The sequence below is a fragment of the Lottia gigantea genome, assembly GCF_000327385.1.
Source record: "Lottia gigantea unplaced genomic scaffold LOTGIsca_103, whole genome shotgun sequence".
Classification (NCBI taxonomy): Eukaryota; Metazoa; Mollusca; class Gastropoda; family Lottiidae; genus Lottia; species Lottia gigantea.
This window is the reverse complement of record NW_008706824.1, coordinates 59,991-72,284: the sequence shown is the minus strand read 5'-3', so window position 1 is coordinate 72,284 and position 12,294 is coordinate 59,991. Positions and strand designations below refer to the sequence as shown.

General features: G+C 32.4%; 4 protein-coding genes across 4 annotated transcripts; 3 read left to right on the top strand and 1 right to left on the bottom strand.

Moving 5' to 3' along the window:
* Positions 1-2,562: 2,562 nt before the first annotated feature.
* On the top strand, positions 2,563-3,171 carry LOTGIDRAFT_170702 (hypothetical protein; the record flags this gene model as incomplete). Its single annotated transcript, XM_009046540.1, has 1 exon — positions 2,563-3,171. One exon carries the CDS (start codon positions 2,563-2,565, stop codon positions 3,169-3,171), a length of 609 nt encoding a protein of 202 aa, XP_009044788.1.
* Positions 3,172-3,941: 770 nt separating this feature from the next.
* Positions 3,942-5,256, top strand: LOTGIDRAFT_170701 (hypothetical protein; the record flags this gene model as incomplete). The annotated part of the gene is made up of 2 exons (XM_009046539.1): positions 3,942-4,506; positions 4,733-5,256. The coding sequence occupies 2 exons, from the start codon at positions 3,942-3,944 to the stop codon at positions 5,254-5,256; spliced, it is 1,089 nt and encodes a 362-aa protein (XP_009044787.1).
* Positions 5,257-6,238: 982 nt separating this feature from the next.
* LOTGIDRAFT_170700 (hypothetical protein) lies at positions 6,239-6,847 on the top strand (the record flags this gene model as incomplete). The annotated part of the gene is made up of 1 exon (XM_009046538.1): positions 6,239-6,847. The coding sequence occupies one exon, from the start codon at positions 6,239-6,241 to the stop codon at positions 6,845-6,847; it is 609 nt and encodes a 202-aa protein (XP_009044786.1).
* Positions 6,848-7,735: 888 nt separating this feature from the next.
* LOTGIDRAFT_170699 (hypothetical protein) lies at positions 7,736-10,101 on the bottom strand (the record flags this gene model as incomplete). The annotated part of the gene is made up of 2 exons (XM_009046537.1): positions 7,736-8,492; positions 9,959-10,101. 2 exons carry the CDS (start codon positions 10,099-10,101, stop codon positions 7,736-7,738), a joined length of 900 nt encoding a protein of 299 aa, XP_009044785.1.
* Between the last annotated feature and the right edge of the window lie 2,193 nt (positions 10,102-12,294).

Genomic DNA, 12,294 nt, shown 5'->3' with positions numbered 1-12,294 from the left:
TACGTCCTATACATCCGAAGACAACTCTACATATGCTTATCCTCGCATGATATGCTTTATGCACGCTTACCTATGCCTTTATATATCACAGTCCTGGGACTCCCTTTAACTTGTATCACGCCGTGGCTGCATGGAGGTAAACTTGGTCAGTTGTACCGGATATTCACCCCAGTTGGCTGTCATCACTATTTTAGAATAAATATTCAATCAAAACAAAATAGTTGAAATTATATGATATAACCAACACGTATGCAGTCACTTGTGCTATTATTGCGCATTTGAAAATTCTGACCAATAATAGGTCTTAAACTGAGCATGTGATACGAGGAGGAGGGTGACCCTGGATAAGGGTATATATTCCGAAACAGAACTAGTTTCGTGGAGTTTAGATTCTGCTGCAATCAATATACATGATATTAGATTTATAATACACAACGTGAAGCTTTATAACAGAATTAAAGGATATAGACCAACGAAGATATAGTTTTATATTGAACATTCCGGAAGTGTCACCTTTCTATTACGGCGTAGGTCGGAAAGGAAGTTTGAGGCACATTAATCTTTTATTGTATCGGATTAAGCACTATCATATTTTTTTTCTATTTGTTCTTAGTTCGCATTGGATGGATAACGTTTTCATTCTAGTCAGATGTTTGTTTATACCTAAGCATTGATATTTGCCTTGATTTCAGTTTCAAAATTTGGTGGACCTTGGTGTTCCTCTCCTCAAGTTATGCAAGTACGACAAATAACGTACAATTTGTATTTCAAAACAGATTTTATGCCTCTTACAGTACTTGGGTGCTCAATTTCCACTTTGATTTGGTTCCTTTTGAAAAACAAATTAAGGAATTGCAAGATTCTATCGACGTTTTTAAGCAATTTATTGCTGCTCAACACCCATTTTGATAAGTTGAAAAATGCTTTTAAAAATTTCAAATTTCAAGTCACGACAACTTCAAAACCACGTCGTTCAAAACGAAGTTTACTCCCATTAGGTGGAATTGCCACTGTCACAGAAGAGTTTAGTTGATTCCCAAATAAATGACATGTTAAAAGCTGGTGTTATCAGACCCAGTTCCGGTGAATATTCATCACCGCTAGTGCTCATTCCTAAGCCCGACAATACCTATCGCTTCTGTATTGATTTTCGGAAATTAAAAAATCAGATTACAAAAAATTCTTATCCTCTTCCTCACATGGATGATTTGATTTCTTCTTTAGGGGACTGTAATTACTTCACGTGCCTTGATTTGAAAAAAGGCTATTGGCATTTGAAATTGATGAAGATTCTAAGCATAAAACGGCATAGTCGAGGAGATCCTACCCTGTCAAATAAAAGGACATAAGTTGGAGGACGTCTTTGAGGTAAAGGTCATCCATACGCTCTCTTGCATACAGATTGTTTCTAGGGAACTCGATTTTATAAATAATTTCTTAGTTAAGTATTAAGGACATATAAGTTTACCTGTGTTTTGTGATCGTGTATATAAACTACATATTATTAAAAGTGAATTGGTTTTTCCTTCCTCTACTTGGGGAAGAGACTCCTGAAATAGAATTAAGGAGGGGAGCAGACTGACTTAATTTCAACACTACAGGAGTATTGATAGTGAGAAAAAAATTGTGTGAATGACATTAGATCCAGTCTCGGAGGCTGTTTTAAAATATGTCCGTTGTAATTGCTCGAGTAAATGTGAGACTAAAAACTGATGCTCCTGTCTGTAAGTAGTCAGATGTTGCGTGTACACACCCATGTTGGTTATACAAAGTGTGATAATACTCTCAATAATCCAGAACATGATGTAACATTGCTAATCGTTGTAAGAGATCTACATTAGTCCAGAAGTAAACTATAGGGAATCACGGGGGTTAGCCTTCAACATGTAATAGTCAAATAGGGGTAATCACGGGTGGTAACCTTTAATCTGTAATCTTCAACACTTTTAAATTAACATCGGTGTGGTGGTTATGTAAGTAATTAGAAACAGATGCTAGTATACAAAGGAGACCTATCCCATGTCGGCAGGGAAGGAGACACTTAGAGATTAAGAAACTATAGGGGTATAGAAAAGGAATCGGTCAGGCATGGCAATTAGGGGTGGCAATTAGGGTTAAGGAACAGCAAGGAATCTTTTGACAAAAGAAATATTTCATATGTTGGCCATATGGGGGGGGGAGAGATAGTTAGGGTTTGGGGTATTCATTCTTTAGCTGGGGAGAGGATCGCTCTAATAGTAGTATAAGTGTTCATAGATTGTTCGAAGGGAATTCCCCTTTTAATGGGTTTTCCCCTTTTCATGGGAATTCCCCTTTTTTTCATTTCATGGGAAAAATCCAAACAATCTATGAACTCCCAAAAAAACAAGACTTAAATTCCCTTTATTTCATAAATTCCCTACATTTCATAAATTCTTACAGCAAAATACCCTACTTTTCATAAAACATCCTACATTTCATACACTAAAAACACCTTCAATCAATTTCCTACATTCCATCAATAAAAGCATATTAAAATAACTCTTTTTTTGAAATTTTCTACTCAAATTTTAAACCTTAAAAATGGCAAATAAAATACTAGATCCAATCTTTAGATTATACGATCCAATTCGTTATTCATTTAACAAGAAAAAAGAGGATTATATTATCATCTCACCCACTGTTGGTTCTAAATCCCAATTGAATGATGGTGGTAGAATTACCTTCGAAATAAATTCATTATCGAATTGGTTGCTTCTTTCCGATGCTTATTTCAGATGCGATTTCAAAATTAAAGATGGAACTCCCAATGAAAATCGTGTTCCACAAACAAATACAACGTTAGAAAACAATTTCTTTCCATCTTTACTTAGCGAGATGGTTTTGGAAGCTGGTTCAAATCCGATAGAAACAATCAAACATCCTGGGGAATTCGACACAATGTTGAAAACAGTTTTATATCCTAAAGATTTCGATTCAGTTTCAGGCTCTATACCCGATGTTGGCGATGGAAGTGTTTTAAAGGAACCGGTAAGAAATCTTGCAAATGATGCCGATTTAGCTAGAGTGAGAGTTGTTGCTCGAAACACGATAGAAAGAGTAGGACGAGCAGTTAATCATGGATTCGAAAAACGAGTACTTCAGTATAATAATGTTGTTGAGAATAATAGGTGGGGTAATTACGTAAATTAGAAATTATATCCTTTATTCGGTCTGTTGGAATATAGAAAAGTTTCCATAGGCTTACCATATAAAATTCATCTACAAAGAGAAATCAACGATAATAAGATATTCTTTGGAGAGAATGGTTCAGATGCAAAATTAGAAATAACGAATCTCCAACTTTTCATACCCGTAATAACACCATCAATTGAAGTAGAAACGAGAATATTCAACTCGTTAACTAAAGATATTGAAATAGCTTTTCTTCATCGCAATACGGTGGATAGCATGACTTTAACTGGAGAATCCACCACATGGCCAATCACTAACACTATTAAACCAGCAAGATATTTAATAGTTGGTTTCAAGAACTTACCAGATTCTCAAACGAATAACAATAATGCCTTTAGAGTGGCAATGAACCAAACTCAAGATCCTTTAATCCATAAAGTTCAAGTAAGATTAAACAACGATAATTATCCTAACCAACCTTTAACAATTAATCCAACCACAAAAGATTATAATGAATTGTATAGAAACTATAAAAATATGTGTGAATTATTCGGAAATCTACCTCAGTTTGAATATGTAGATTTTGCACTTAATCATCCAATCTTCTGTTTTGATCTTTCAGCTCACCAAGAAGATCTTTTCAAAACAGGAGTGAACATAAATATTCATATTGAAAAAACACAAGGAGATATAACAGGTTATTGTTTATTATTGGAAGAAGCAAAACATTTAATTAAAATAGCAGATAGAAGAATGATAAGAATTGAGTAAAAAATACACCTTTAAAAATGAAACCAGAAACTTTAGTCAAGAAAATAATAGAAGCTATAGAAACAGCTTCACCAACTACAATAACTTATAATGGTAAAAATATCAGCATAACTAAAAAACTTATTGATAAATACAAATATTGTAAAGTCAGAGACGATATAGACTTAGAAAGAATTGACGCGAACGCAAAAGAAGGTGGATTTATATTTTTCCTACCTTTAATATTTAGTGGACTTATTCCAGCCGGTACAATAGCTGGTGCTACAGCTGGTGGAATAAAAGCTGCCAACGATAAGAAAGCAGATGAAGTAACAGCTGCTGCCAACGCAAAGAAAGCAGCCGAAGAACGTAGACACAATTTAGTAATGGAAAAGTTGGCAGCAGAGGTTAAAAAACCTAAAACGGAAAAGAAAGGTTCAGTAGTGGGAGAAATGATAGGCACAATGAAAGAATTTGGAAAAAGATTTAGTGAAGAAACCAAGAAAACTGTTAAACAAGGATTAAATAAATTAGTAGATAGTATTGACACAGGAGAAATCAAAGTCAAACATAAGGTTTTTGAATGGCATTTAGCAATTGTGAGTACGATATATAGACACAGCTTTATGGAACAACAATCACTGGTTAAAGTTTTATGCAACGTTTCGACGTGTTTCCCCCGTCGTCCTCAGGCACATAAGGTTAAAGGAATATTTGTAAAAAATATACACACCGGAGAAGGAATATATCTTTCGAAGTATAAAGGAGAAGGAGTTATTTTTGGAACAAATTAAAATAATAAAAATGGGCAAAAAATTTAATCATTCAGAAATATTTCCTATTAACCCAATGCTCATGTGTATATGCGGTAGTTTCGGTTCTGGGAAAACTCATCTCACTTTTAACATGTTGACAACACCAAACCTTTTAGATTTCGATTCTCTCTATATCTACACAACAACACCAGAGCAATCGTATTATCAATTCCTTAAAGCTTTAGAATATCTACCAAAGAGAGATGTTCAAGACCTATTTCAATATTACGAAGAAAACGAAGAAAAAGTGGAATTAAAAGATTTCATAGATAACTACATCAAAGGAAAGAAACCAACGGATATAAAAGTTTTTCTTATGAAAAATGTTAATGATCTAGATTTGTCTCAAATTGATAGCGAGCGAAAGAACTTACTAGTGTTTGACGACTGCGTAGCGCAAAGAAATCAAGCCGTTCAACAAGAATTCTTCAAGAAAGGAAGACATCACAACTGTCACTGCATATACCAATCCCAATCTTTTTACGGGATGGATTCTATGTTCATTAGAAAAAATGCGAATTGTTTTTTTATTATTTGAATTAAACGACAAAGATTTATCTCAAATCGTTCAATCGATAAATCACGGAATGGACAGAGATACATTCAAAAAATTTTGTAAAGCTCAATGTAGAAATCCAGATGATTATGGATATGTATTTGTAAATACTAGAAAACCTGCGGGTGAAAGAATTATAATCGACATTTCATTTCTTTAGAAATGAGTAGCGATTGGAATAATATTTTAAAAAGAAATAGAGAATATATCAAAGCTAAGAATAAAGTAAAGACCCAAGTTGAAAATAACAGATTACAACAACTCGGATTAACGGAAAATCTACAAACTCTATTTCAACCCATATTAAAATCTCAAGAGGATATTAAAAGGAAATTAGAATATAAACCTTCTATAGAACCTACACCTCCTATAGAACCTCCCAAAGCGATTGAATATCATGGTATTATAATTAGGACAATAGATGATGTAAAACATTATTTTTCAAACCCTGGCCCAGATTTACCAAAGAGCATTTCACCAATCATTGATGAAGCAGGGTTACGGTTTAATGGATTTAGAATAAGATTTAGGGCAAATACCCCCGAATTTATATAATCGATACAAAAGATTATATATACACATTAATGAAAGGATTAATAGATTTAATGAATGGCGAGGATGTTGAAATTGCCGATTATAAGGATTTAGTAGCATACTCAAAATTTCTAGATGCAATAAGAAAGTCAGGACCCGAAACAAGAAGATCGAAAGAAGTTAAAATATATAAAAGAGTAATTGAAGAAGAGGAATCAGATGATTATCCAATCACACAAGAAATAGACGAATTCGAAGATATGGTATCTGGAGAAGGTATAACGTTTTTATCCGACAACAACGAGGAACTACTTAATAGATTACGAGTAATATCGATCGCACAGACAATATAATGAAGTGAATTGTATATTAAAAAGACTCCTAGAGAAAGTTATCATAGATAAAAATGATTATAAAAGCGTGATTAAAAATGTCAAATAAAGAACAACTATTCGTCATCACCTCTAATAAATCAGACATTAAATTGTCTCTAGATTATGAGTACGAACTCGATCGCAATCAAGAATATGAATTGGGATTAAAGTATTTCTCTGTTTACAATTCCATTAGAAATATCAACGAAAAAAATAACCAAATAAAAATATCAACAGATAATGGAGCCATTAACGAATACTTATCTGAATCCGCAGGAAGCGTCAATGGTAAAAACAATATTCAATTCGAAGGTAATTTGAATCTAAACAAAATAAAATTGATATTAAGAAATAATTGTCAAGTTGATTTCAACGTAGAAAATTCATTGAATACTTTACCAGGCTTTGATAAAAAAATATACACCCAATCCACTTTAGCACCACACAAAGCTAATATCGAGAATGATATCGATGTGATAAATATACATTGCAATTTGATAAATGGTGGATTTTTCAATAAATACAAACGTCAGATTATTTACAGTCTTCCAACATTCACTGTTCCTATTGGATATAGAATTATAGAGAAACCATTTCAAACGACGTATTTACCACTTAATTCCTTTATGATTAAAGATATAAATCTGGAAATCAAAATCTGGTAAAATAGGTTTATAGATTTTGGTAACGAAGAAATTGTTATTCAACTTCACTTAAAACAAAAAAACTAAATTTATTCTGATGGATCATCATTAGATTCATTTGTAAAATAATCAAAATCATCAAATACATAATCATCATCCAAACACATCTCATCTTTATTGTTGTAAGGATACATAATTCCTTCACTGTTTGGTGCTTTTCTCTTAACGTCTTAACGAGATTCAGATAACTTCTGAAAACTTTCTTTTGTTTTTCATTGAGAATAACTATTCCATCAGTAAAACTTTTTAACCAAGGTTTCTTAAATTCATTCGTTACGTCATGTCCACTAGCTAATCGAATATAATCTTCGACGCCTATCTTATCTTTAGAGTAACCCTTAAACGTTTTCTTTTCTTTTAGAATACCGTCGGAATTTAGAATGATATTGTATTTTACTTTTGGCGCTAAATATAAACCAAACGTATTGCTCGTAAAAACTGATAACTGAATACTTCTTTTTTTGGTTCTGGATTTCTAATAATACTGATGGTGGAGTTTCCGTTTCCAATATCATTTGAAATTCACTAAATGAAAGATAACTATCTTTATCTGGAATGACCAACATTCTAAACCTATCTATATATTTTTCACTCGTTTTAATTTCATATAAGTGAAATCTCTTGTTGTTTTCGTCGTTACTTTCATATTCTTTAGTTTCTACATTTTTTGTACCATTGATAAACTGAAGAACTTTGCGAGCGTTAAATTGATGATTAGATGATAGTGGGTTTTGTCGGAAGAATATTGAATCAACTTTTACCTGAAAAGGAAAAGTTATTTCAATTATAACTTTTTCTTCAAAAAAAAATCTGTTAGATGATCGCTCTTAAATATATCATAGGGGTGGTTTAATCTTGAAGGAGAAAATACTCTATATTTAGTTTAAATCCATATTTTTTAAATTCATAGTCTTTTGATTTATCAATATTATCAGTAATAGAAGCATCTTTATTACCAAAATTTCCAAATGGAAGATTGAAATAATATGATTTATTTTCTTGGTTGAGTTGCTTTTCTAATGCGAGTATATTTTTATCCTGTTTTAAAACTAGGTTATTAATAGTGGTTATCTGTTGTTGAATAACACTATCATCAATGTTCTGTATTTGTTGATGAATATTTGTTAGTTCTTTTTGTAATTCACTGTTAAGTTTAGTTTCCAGAGCATTTAATTTCTGTTGAAATGTATCTTCATCTGGAATGTTATCTATCAATTGTTTTTGTTTTGCAATCTTATCCTCTAATTTAGATATTAATGAAATTAACTCAGTTTTGTTCACTACGTTGACCAATTGTTCTTCAATAAAACTTTTCAAACTTGTTACTTCTTGTTGTAATTTAGTATCATCAATAAAATCTTTATTATTCATTTGTCGTTTGAAGAATTTTTTCACATCATTTATTCTTTCTTTTAAATGGTCTTTATTTACTTCAATTAAATTTAATTGTTCCATTAAATATTTCTTGTGAATTGCACCATTATCGTTTTCCGGAGACTTCAAATTAGTTATGCTAAAATTGTTCATATCTAAATCACCTTGAAGAGTGTCTCCGATTTGATCCAGGAAGTAAGGTTTTGCTTTATTTATCCACGCTGTAGTGTTTCTAAAGACAAAGAACCTAATCCAAACTTATTCGCCATTTTTATTGAGTTAAATTTATTACAATTTCTTCGAATTGTTTTCCTAAACTCAACTGATATAAAACCCAAAGTGAAAGCTGACCACAAAACTTTTGTCCCGGTAATTGAATTTGAAACATTTGATTGGTTTATTAGTCAATTGGATTATCTCTTCAGTGGGTTCTAATCCATAAGAATCGAAGAAATAAAAGTCAGAGTTTTTGCACAAAGCAGAAAGATGAACTCCTTTTTGATCGGAAGTATGTATATTTGTTATAGCGTAAAATTTACCTTTCTTATATTTAAGATTATTTATTTCATCTCTCATACAATAATAAAACGGTGATATATTTAACTCATTCGCCCATCTCATAAGTTGAAAGTTTGTGGTTGTATCGGTTCCATATTTATCGAGAAATTCATTTTTAAAAGTCGGTTTTTTGAAGTTCGTTTTGATAAAACCTACCTATGATTTGTTCTTTGTCTTGATCGATTAATTCATATGTTGGAGGTGATGTGGTGTTTACTTTAAACGATAAATATTTCGTTTGTCCAGTATCCAACGTAACCTTTTTCGAATTTACTTTTATATTTGAAAATACGAACTCGATCTCCGACTTTAAATTTGGGTTTGATATTTAAATTCTTTATTTTATTTTCGTAGTTATGTTGCGCGTTAATTGACTTTATAATATTTGGATTACTCGAGGCTTGTGTTGGTGTGACACCTATAGATGAATGAATTTTGTTATTGTATTCATCTACAACCTCTGGTAATATTTTAAGCCATTTTTGAGATTTCAATTCCGTGAACTTTTTGAATAATTTATTTTTTAGAGTCCTGTTAAATCTTTCTATTACTACAGCTTTACCTTCGTTATGCGTACTGTAAATTTCAAATCCCAGAGATTTCATATTTTTGTTATAAAATTCACTTCCTTTATCTACCCACAGTTTTTCTGGATGACGGTTAGATTGTTTCATAATCGTTTCAAATGCGTGTTTGACTGATAATCCCGTTTTGTTTTTGAGAGGAATAACCCATACATATCTCGTATATAAATCTATCACTGTTAAGCAATATTTAAATCCTCTTTCGACTGGCATATGAATTAAATCGGCTGACCATATTTCATCTTTTTCAAACACTTTGACTTTTAAAAAGTTTTTAGTTTTTCTAAATTCTTTATGAATTTCATCCGCCAATCCCATACCTAATTTCATCTTTGCTTTTAACAGTTTAATGATTAATGCTCTTTGCATTCTCTCTTTGAAAGTTGGATTTGGAATATTTTCAAGTTCTATTATCATTTGTTTGTCTGCTTCGTGTCTAAACTTTATGTCTTTGTTCCTGTATAAAATATCGTGTTTAAGCGCAGCGGCGTCAACTCTATTGACTGGTTCTTCCCCTGGTTTGGGTTTATCGTTTTCGTCTAATCGTAGATCTAACCTAGTGCCTGGACCGGTGTAATTGTGCCCTGGGAGATGTTTTTCTCCGGGATATTTCGCCCATGGAAATCCAGGAAGAGAACCCAATGATTTTTGTATATCTCCTGAACCGAAATAAGTTTTTGGAGCGTGAGCGACTATCATTTTTTATCCTATAACTTTAAAACCTTTTCCTTTCCTTTCTTCTAATCTCCTGTTTCGAAGTGAAACGAAATGAGTGATTTGTTTTTTGAAACAAAGCTAGCTACTTTTGGAATTATTGTTTTACCTAGAGAAAATAATGAAGAACAGATACCGTTGCCCGAATAATCTTCGAATCTGTGTTGTTCGTGTTTTAGAATTAAACTCATCCTATTTTTAAATGAATTAATTTAGTATGTTTTTTATCCAAAAAGAGTTATCTCCCTTATAGAAGTCTCTAGACTAAAAATAACATTACTTAAAACGAGGCTATTAAAAATGTTATGTTATTTTATATAAGGGTATTTTTAATATGCTTTTTTTGATGGAATGTAGGAAATTGATTGAAGGTGTTTTTAGTGTATGAAATGTAGGATGTTTTATGAAATGTAGGGTGTTTTGCTGTAAGAATTTATGAAATGTAGGGAATTTATGAAATGTAGGGAATTTATGAAATATAGGGAATTTAGGTCTTGTTTTTTTGGGAGTTCATAGATTGTTTGGATTTTTCCCATGAAATGAAAAAAAGGGGAATTCCCATGAAAAGGGGAAAACCCATGAAAAGGGGAATTCCCTTCGAACAATCTATGAACACTTCACTACTTCTAATTTTCTAAGAGTCTTGGGTATACTTCTTGGATTAGTGTAGATCTCCACTTATTGAATGTAAATAAAGTGTTGTTAATATCTTAGCTGTTATCTCATTTGGAAAGTAAATTCATAGCCGACAGAAGTCCGTATCCAGTTTCTTACAAACGACTATACAGTTTGTAAGAATAATCTACCTTGCAGTTTGCAAGTTGAACCCGACAAACAAGCTTCTCTACAGTGGCGCAGTGGCGGTACGTTCCTGCATATTAAGAGGTCGTCACAAAACACAACAACAGTGAAGTCCTAACCAATTTCATCCACGCCTTGAAGATATTGATGAATAATTTACCCAGGGAGGTAATATTATAAACATGCCAGTCGGTTGCTCCGGACACAATCCCGCTTTTTCCATACCTCATTATTTACAAGCAGAAAGTAGCTATCAAATTCGCCAATCTAATTACAAGTTACTGGATCTCTCCCAATATTTGTTTAATTTAACTCTTAAACAATTTCCCAATTCCACCACTCTTTCTGGAAAAACCTTACTCAAGACCCTTCCTAAATTCACCATCTTAGAGTCTACACCACTTACTTTCAGAAATTCAGGACGTCAAGTATTCCAATCTCATGATGAATAATCCTTTCACAATGAAAGCTCATTGGCTATATTACTTTCTCGTCTCTCTTATCACCTTGCTCGTCCTCTTATTCTCTTCCTATTTTTTCTATAATAAATGTATCAGATCTCGACATTGAAAAATCTAAAACGGCAATTAGTGCAGTCATCAAATACCACTCAATTGGCAACAACTTATTCGGCAGTATTACCAGTTCCAAAGAAACGACAGAAAGCTTCCCCAGAATATATCCCACCCAGATAACCCCAAAGCAATTTCCGAACCTGAAGACGACGACCATTACCGAGCACCACTGTTTACCCGCAACATTGAATTAATCGCCTAATCTACCACAACCGTCCTCCAGCGAACCTATCCAGATTTCCAGAAGATACCTACCAATGCTCACGTGTGTGTTATTTTGGAAATAAGTGTTGATCGGTCATCAACATGTGTGCCTCCGGCTGTGTTTGTTTTTTTGGAAATAGGTGATGATCTCTATCATCAGGTGTGTCAACGTTATTCCTGGAAATAGGTGATGATACCATATCATCATGCGTGAAATAATTATTTTTTTCAGCGTTAAGACATTTCCGGAAGGACAACCATTTTTTAAACAAAATTTTTTTCGATCTACATGGGCATGTTCCTTGATTTCTACGTCAGTAATTCTTCCTTGTTTGACATATTATTTGCTTTGTTTTTATTTTGTTTGTTATCCTTTTCATTTTTTTGTGGTATATTATATTTTTTTTATTTATTTTATTTTTTTTTTATTTTTTTTTTGCTTTTATTTTTTTTTTGGGTTGTTCAAGAAAATCATAATTATGTATTTTCTAGATTAATATATGTTATATTGCTAATCTACATTAGTCCAGAAGTAAACTATACGGAATCACGTCGGTAACCTTCAACATGTAATAGTCTAATAGGGGTAATCACGGGT